Source organism: Microtus oregoni, unplaced genomic scaffold, assembly GCF_018167655.1.
Source record: "Microtus oregoni isolate MIOR12 unplaced genomic scaffold, Mior012 000026F_ref0000081, whole genome shotgun sequence".
NCBI lineage: Eukaryota > Metazoa > Chordata > Mammalia > Rodentia > Cricetidae > Microtus > Microtus oregoni.
Genome location: NW_024543085.1, coordinates 20,464,722 through 20,473,300, shown reverse-complemented (window position 1 = coordinate 20,473,300; position 8,579 = coordinate 20,464,722). Strand labels below are relative to the sequence as shown.

The window sequence follows — 8,579 nt, the reverse complement described above, 5'->3', positions numbered from 1 at the left end:
TCCATTTTCTCTCTGTTTCTTTCACCTTCAAACAAACAAGAAACATTTGGCAATAATGAATACCAAACTTGAGGGAAATAATAGTCAATAAATGTGCTATGAATAAATAAATGATCATGTGAATGATTGGAGGAAATTGGTCATTTGGGGAACACAAATTAAACGACAATTAGGAATGAAAATATAGCTAGATTACTGTATAAAAGTGGTTTCTGAAGACATAAGTACAAAAATGAGGAAGAATGTCATTTGTTAAGTTTGTTTTACTTTAAAATAAAGATATACAAATTTTATTTTCAAAGTTATAAAATTCCTGCCTCTGTAATTGGATTGACTAGCACACTCCAAACATACCGTTTTACATAAAGAATTTTTATCTTAATACTCACTTGATCATTTTTGAAACTGTGACAAACTACAAATAAAGGCACTCATTTATAGTAATTTGATTTTATTCAATTCTCCTCCTGAGATAAAAACCATTATTCAAGTATGGCTTCCTTGGTTGTTACCAGTCTTTATTAGAAGAATAGACATTTTTCATTTAAATATCAAAATAAAAGCTCAGCTATTACAATAGAATCCCATTTTTCATTTCTGAGTTAGCACAAGACTATAACAAATATTTCAAATGCTGGGAGCAGATATAACTAAGGGACACCCACTGATACCTGCCCTAGGAAATTCGGAGGCCCCTAGAGCAGATGACAGAGTATGTGAGTGACAGTGATGAAAATGAGAAGGTTTTTTCCAGGTAGGAGATAGAACGCTTGGTCAGGATCTACGTGGGTCTTTATACAAATATTGTTGCGAGTGCACACATTAACATTTTCCACCCTTTCAATATCAGGTCTCTCCTTACAGTTCATGTTGGTATAACAGGTGCATTTAAAATGCTCAGAAAAGTACTTCAGGTCGCCAACTCTAGGGTTGCCAACTACTTCAAACTTCTCATTTTTCGAAATAATTTCTAAGTTCTTCGGATTCAACTGAATATAGTGATTTGAATTCTTGTCTTTCCTTGTACAGATGCCTCAATGGTTGCAAAGTGTTTGACTGCACATTTTGGCTGCTAGGGTGACGTTGATTATGTATGGATACAGGATAGAGTTCGCGTATTTGTGTAGGGCTGGACAACCTGTCTGTAAAATAATAAGGCCGTCAGTGAGTGCAGAAAGGCTCACGTTCCTGTGTGAACAGATATCTTATAGTAACTCTTAAAATCGAATGAAGCATCTGACTGAACAAGTGACACAAATGCCCATTTTCACTCAGACAAGGAAGGTTATTCCAACTATATTTTAACATTTGCTAGTTCTGTAGGTCATTTAGTGCTGCAGAAGAATTGGTTAGTTGAGGCTTAACCTACCCCAGACTTCATCTTTCCCAATAATTCATGAATTAATCAAGAGTATGGAATTTTACAACTGTTAGACTCGGACTTTGAGGTTTGCTTGCCCGACAGTAGTATCACCTTCATTAATAACCATGTCTGCCAACCTAGCATGCCTCAAGTTTTGCAGATCTTAGGTTGCTCTCTGGATCACATAAGGAAAATTGGCTAACTTGGTCATTCTTCAGTTTTATCACTGATAGAGTAGGAATGATTTTGCTGGCTGCCTCATAGGGTTATTGTGAAGACAACTGATAAGATTTATGTATATGAGATTTCACATTTCTTCAGTTAACCCTCAATAGAGCATAAATAATTTTACCAATCAGTTAAACATAATTAAACAGATTCAAAACTGATGTCTCAAAATGATAAAATATGTTCAACTCCGTACCTTGTAGCTAAATGTTACACAGTCAAAGGTGTGCATGACAGTTCTTTAACAAATTGTGTACGTAAGAGAGATGAAGGGCAGAGTGGTCCATCTTAACATCACTGTTCTTAAACTTGGTCAGAGGTCATTAAAAAAAAACATTGTTGATTATGATCTGTAGTGATCAATAGTTCTACTGAATGAGGCAACTGTGGTAGCACATTGACAGGAAAAGCAAAGGCTCTTTGCAGCTGACTTGGATCTATTGGCTATTTTCTTTGTATTGAGACTTTATTTTTGGTTCAGTAATGACCTGGAAAAGATATCTGCCCTTCTGTCCCCAGAGCCTGTGACTGTGTGAGCTTACAATGGAGGAGACTGTGGATAAGGTTAGAAGCCAAAAAGGGAAGTAGCTGAAATCGAGCCTGGAGAGCCAGCTACCAAGAAACATTCCACCATGGTTCTGCTTCAGTTACAATTTCCAAGTTCCTACCTTGAGTTTCTTCCCTGTAGTCCCTCAACAGTGGACTTTGGTCAGGATGTATAAACCAAGCAAATCCTTTAGCCGGTAAGTTCTGGTGGTTTTCTCACAATAAAAAAAAAAAAAAAAAAAAACTAAGAAAACTAGCATAGCAGGTTCATATGAAGGTCTTCTAATATTCCATTTGTGTAGAATGCTGTATATTTGCATTTTACATGTGACTGACTTCTTATCATTCTGGTTTTACACAGTTAGAAAGTAACTATCCAAGATACTTTCTTTGTAGACTCAAATCTCTGTGTTAGCTGCTTATAAAGCACCAATATTTTAATTTTTGTGTACTTTTTCCTAAACACTATTATATTCTAAGAGTTTATGGTCTATGCTAATAGTCTTAAATATTATATTCTCAGTGCTAATGATACATTTAAAAGTTATACCAAGTTCAAGGAGTATTGGAGCTGTTTTCAGAGATAAGGATGAGACAAAAGGCAGATTGTGGGAATGAAGATTATTTGAAAGTCATCTTTCATCTTCTCTATGGAAAGATTGAAACTGGCAACCTAAAGGTGCTATATAATTAAACCCATACTGGCCAACTTCAAGTTCCCAATCAATAACACTGAATGCAGAGTTGGGAACTGAGAAAGCTACTATTTCATAGTATGGAAGTATGATGTGAAAAGCATCCATTCTAGAGTGTTCCACCAATGCAGATACAACAGATATACACAATCTCAGGTACTGGGATGGACATGAAACAAAATAATTGGTGTATTGTAAGCATTAGTTATTTTTGTACTTAGTGAAGTTTATTTATCTTTTGATTTTTAATAATGACCATGTTTAATAACTACCTCACAAGAATCCCAAATAGTAAAAAGAAAATACACGTCTCATAAGGTAGGACTGGTAGAACTGGTTTTATCACACCACAGGATCAGATAAAGCGGAGTGGAAGGAGATGGCTTACTTGATACTTTTTGTGTGTCAATTTTAACAACTAGAAAAAGGGTATGAACTGGCTGCTAAAGAGGCTAAGAAGACCCTTCATGTGAAAGTATAAGTACCTGGGATTTATTTTCATAACCAACTTCCAAAAGCCAAGTAGAATATCATGTGATTATATGCTCATCACTAGAAAGGCAGAGACAAGTAAGTATTTTGGGCTTTTTGGCCTGCCAATAGAGCCAAATTGCTAAACTCTGGGTTAAGCGACCGACTCTCTCTTAAAAGATAAGGTGGACAGCAATCAACACGGCTTCTATGTCCACACACACGCACAATCAACCTCTGCTTAGCAATGTTAAATTCACACTTATTGACACATACGCATATACACACAAGCATATATGCACAGAAACTCTTTCTTTTATTCAAGAAAATTGCAAAGATGATGACAATTCTTGATATGGGGAATTAAATTCTGGAGACCTGTTGTCTGACATTAAAGCATCATGTCAGAAAACTGAAACTGTAGTCCTGGTTTTGCTACTTACAACATGGAGCCTAGAGAACGCCAGTTAATCTCTTTGAACATCTGATTCCTCAAGACAGGTACAACATTTTCTACCTCATAATAAAAAAAATGTAGTATATCTTAATTTGACAAATAGCAAGCATTTACTTATGGCCAAGCATAATGCTAAATTTCTTAAGACAAAGTCCTCAAAAATCATTAAGTATAGAATTATTTTCTATTTCATATACCAATACCTTACCTGTGCACGTTGTGCTATAGATATAGAATCCCATATTACAACTCCACTGGTCCCCAGAGCAACAGCTTCACCAATAGTGTTCACAAGGTCATTCTGATAAAGGTGATACAAAGAGTTAGCAGGGAGTAACCAGTGGAGGCATTTACACAGGACATATTCACCAAGCAGAGCATGCTGACCTAGCAATACTGCTTTAAAAACTAATACACTCTTTAAATCTTTTACTCTGGCATTTCTTTACTATATATATTTAATGCTTTCTGCTAGAAAAAGACCCAGATTCCAAGAAGAGGAGGAGAAAGAGGAGGAGAATGGTTAAAGTATTTTCTACATTTTGCAGTACTTTCATGGCTGCTAACAGACCATATGACTATATTAAACACTAAAAATGTGCTAATTTTGCCTTCTTCAGAGAACATAGAACTACTGATGTCTGTATTCCTAAATGATACATAGAGCTGAATTACACTTTTGAATAATATTGCATTCCTGTTGACACTATTTCTGCACAATAGCACATAGCTATAATTCTTTGATTTACTCACAAGAGAAAGGAACTCCCATATCCGATCAGAGAAAACAACGCGTGTGTACAGAAAAACAGGAAGTGGATTATTTTCCTCACGCACTTTAGACATCCTGATGCCTTCCACTACACGGTAGCGGTTGTAGAGTTTTGCATTTGGCGATGATTTCAATTCTCTCTTCAGATAGGTTGCTGGGTAAAGAGCTGTGCTTTCTTTCCATATCCAGCCAAGATTATTATTTCTCTCTATTTCTATATTAGGACATCTTCCTTTGTATCCTGGATCTAGGTAATTTTGATAATTATAGCAATCAGGAAAAAGAAAAAAACCCCAGAAGTATTGGGGTCGAAGTTTTTTCCCCAATTTTAATGTCTCTTCCATATACTTTCTTCCTGCCAATTCAAATTGTTCTTTGGCTTTTATGTTGGCTTGTGCAATGTTCATACCTGGATTTTGGGTCTGTATCAACTGAATAGACTTATTCTTATAAATGTCCTTTGGTGTCCAGTTTCGTTCCCAGGTGGGCCTCCATTCTTCCCAGTCAATGACAGCTAGGTCCAGTTGGTCTACTGGAATGTAATGCTCGATGTCAGTCTTAGCTTTGTCCAAATGCTCCTGAAAATTCCCCGCCTGAGGTACTCCTCCAAACACTTCCCTTTGTTTCTCGTCTATATGCGGATACTTTCCAAGTCGGTCAATATAGAATATTGTGATAACCTGCCCTGTGGCAGTTTTCCGGGGACTTCCAGTTAAAGAGAAGAAACTCATATCCAATGAGTGATTAACACTTCCGATACAAGCTTCAGCTGGAACATTCCAAGCCCAAAGGAAAGTCTCATTTGGCATAAGTGGTGCAGCCGCCAAGGAACATGGACTCAAAAAGAAGATTATTACCACTACCTGGAATGTACCCTCAGACTCAGCAAAACTCTCCCTAAAGAGGTGCTTAAATCTCAACCCTCCCATCATTGAGACTAATTACTGTGCAAACACTGATTTCTTCTTACACAATTAGGTTTGTACAGTATTTGGTGCAAAAGGTAAGAAAGATAGAGATGAAGTCCACCATGACAGTGTGATGATTGCTTTATGTTGAAGTCACATTTCAGGAATATTTTTGCAGCACGTTCAATCATCCAGAACTGAAAAAAAATAGACAAATATGGACTTCATTGTAGTAAGAATAAGAGCTTTAGCAAGTCATCAATGTTTTATGAGGAGAACAACTCAATTTCAAAAGGAAGAAGGTCTACTATTGTGTTTAAAGCAATACATTTTTTCTCTTCTATATGATACAAAATCTGTAACAGTCAACATTCATCTTCAAAAATCATCCCTGATCCCACACAGAACTGAATGTAACACTTTCTCTTTTATTGTGTATATAAAATATTGTATCTAGCAATGCTTTAGCAAAAACAACTTGAATAAAGATAAATTCTTATTTGTTGGTCTTAAATGACCGCTCTGTAATGATCGACTAAATTTTGAAAACAACCTTTCACAGAATTAAATTTTTTTTCAGGTAGGAAAGAAATTATTTTTAACTTTGGAAATCATAAAACTCAATGCACTCACTTAGATTGAGGGAGTCTCTTGAAGTCAGTCGTGAAAACATAGACACACAACAAAAATGCAGCCAAGAAGTTGTACTTGTGAGTATAGCATAATGATCAAAGAAAAAGAGGCTATCAATTTGAGAATGAGGAGACACACGGAAGCAGTTGTGGGAGAGTATTTGGTAGAAACTGAAAGTAAAAAAGTGAAGGGAAAAGTGATGTCATCCAGAAATCTTTAATAAATAAATAAATTAATAAAAAAAGAAAAAAAAGAAAAGTGATGTCATCATTTTAGTTAAAAATCTATAAAAATTGGAGATTGTGCATCACTAGCACAATAATACCAAAGAAATACTTACCAGGAGTCTTGATCTAGATAATGCAGAGGTGTTTGTGGATAATACCAATAAGCAAAGTCTTCATCAAAGACGGAGATTAAAAAATAAAAGAAGAGGAGAAACTTCTTTAGCAGAAATCATTTCAATTTGTAGAAATTTAGGGGAAACCCATACAGTTGCCACACACACACACACACACACACACACACACACACACACTTATCACTGGTTTAGGTCCTCATACTTTCAGATATAATAATCTAGATATGTTAGTTGGACAATTAAAAAGTAATCAGTAGACTCTGGGTTATCAGATATTTGTGGACGTTATCACCACAAAATAAGGGTGGAGGATCTGTATTTACAATAAACCACACACTAGTAGTACTCAAGAGATTGCTAGCTTTTCCCGTTCCGCCTTGCGCGGCGAGTGCTCGTGGGTCAGTGAGAGCCGGAAGAGGTTTTTCGCAGTCGGGAGGTCGCGGACGGCTGTTCCGCAGCTGTCATCATGCCACAAAACGAGCATACTGAATTACACCGTAAACGCTATGGATATCGTTTGGATTATCATGAGAAAAAGAGAAAGAAAGAAAGTCGGGAGGCCCATGAACGTTCAAAGAAGGCAAAGAAAATGATTGGCCTGAAGGCTAAGCTCTACCATAAGCAGCGCCATGCTGAGAAAATACAAATGAAAAAAACTATTAAGATGCACGAAAAGAGAAACACCAAGCAAAAGAATGATGAAAAGACTCCACAAGGAGCAGTACCTGCCTACCTGCTGGACAGAGAGGGGCAATCTAGAGCAAAAGTGCTTTCCAACATGATTAAGCAGAAACGAAAGGAGAAGGCGGGAAAATGGGAAGTCCCTCTACCCAAAGTTCGTGCCCAAGGAGAAACAGAAGTATTGAAAGTTATTCGAACAGGAAAAACAAAAAAGAAGGCATGGAAGAGGATGGTTACTAAAGTCTGCTTTGTTGGTGATGGTTTTACAAGAAAACCACCTAAATATGAAAGGTTTATCAGGCCGATGGGTCTGCGTTTCAAAAAAGCTCACGTCACACATCCTGAACTGAAAGCTACCTTTTGCTTGCCGATACTTGGTGTGAAAAAGAATCCATCATCCCCATTATATACAACTCTGGGTGTAATCACCAAAGGGACAGTCATTGAAGTGAACGTGAGCGAGCTGGGCCTCGTGACACAAGGAGGCAAGGTTATTTGGGGAAAGTATGCCCAAGTTACCAACAATCCTGAGAATGATGGGTGCATAAATGCAGTCTTGCTGGTTTGATAGTGACTTCTACTGAAAACTACACACGGTTAGGAAAACACCATCACTGTGATCTGGCTGAATACTACCAAGGTGCCTACCCATGAGCAGTCATCGAGGAATATTTATTAAATTGTAAATAAAAAATAAAAACTGAAAGAAAAAAAAAAGAGATTGCTATGCTGCTGCTTTAACCTCAAAAGAGATCCTTGGTAGTTTGTTGACAGAAAACAGGAGAGTGAAGTGTCCCCGTCACAGATGGTTTAACCAGACTTTCCACGTTGAGAACGTCTTTAGACAAATCTAACTAGAAAGAATACTTCAAAGCTCAGCCTAAATATCACTTCTTCATCCCAGTCATTGCAGATATGACAGAGCTAATAGCAAACATGATGACCCAAGAAAGTGCCAGTCTATTTATAGCGCTTTTTCAAATTTAAGATCTTTCCTGTCAGGGACATACCTGCCACAAATTCAATTGAATAGTCGTAATGGCCATTTCAATAATAATAATAAAAATAATAACTGAATTATACTAAGGTGCAATAAATTGTGATGGAATGATCTAGAGTAGGGGGCACCAAAGTGTGAAAACGAACGATAAGGATGCTATTCTATGATGCTTTTTATTAGTTATCCCGTGTTGGTAATACAAACTTTCTGGTTTTTCCACGACTCTTGCACAGTGACCCCTAGGAAGAAAGTTATGGATTCTGAAGGGGCCACCAACTGAGTGTCTTCTCATGTAATGTAATTTGACATGAGTTAACAATAGGTAGAGCCCACAAACTGGCATCTCAGTTACGAGTAGGGATCCTCTACTTCAGATGACAGTCACAACAGGCAATTTTGATCAGCCAGCTACACAGAAGGCTTTACAGCCCTCTCCTGTGCTTCCCTCTTAAAGTGACTCAGAA

At 37.1% G+C, this 8,579-nt stretch overlaps 2 protein-coding genes across 2 annotated transcripts; one reads left to right on the top strand and one right to left on the bottom strand.

Annotated features, from left to right (window-relative positions):
• Positions 1-695: 695 nt before the first annotated feature.
• Positions 696-5,461, bottom strand: LOC121463273 (hyaluronidase PH-20-like). The gene is given in 3 exon segments (XM_041675381.1): positions 696-1,142; positions 3,969-4,061; positions 4,514-5,461. Coding segments are annotated over 3 exon segments (1,488 nt in total).
• A 1,354-nt stretch (positions 5,462-6,815) lies between these two features.
• LOC121463410 (ribosome biogenesis protein NSA2 homolog) lies at positions 6,816-7,799 on the top strand. The gene has a single exon (XM_041675610.1). It carries the CDS (start codon positions 6,901-6,903, stop codon positions 7,681-7,683), a length of 783 nt encoding a protein of 260 aa, XP_041531544.1. The 5' UTR covers positions 6,816-6,900; the 3' UTR covers positions 7,684-7,799.
• The last annotated feature ends 780 nt before the right edge of the window (positions 7,800-8,579 follow it).

Bases quoted from the DNA above. Each gene is read 5' to 3' on its own strand.
- LOC121463410 (XM_041675610.1), top strand. From the start codon at position 6,901: ATGCCACAAAACGAGCATACTGAATTACACCGTAAACGCTATGGATAT.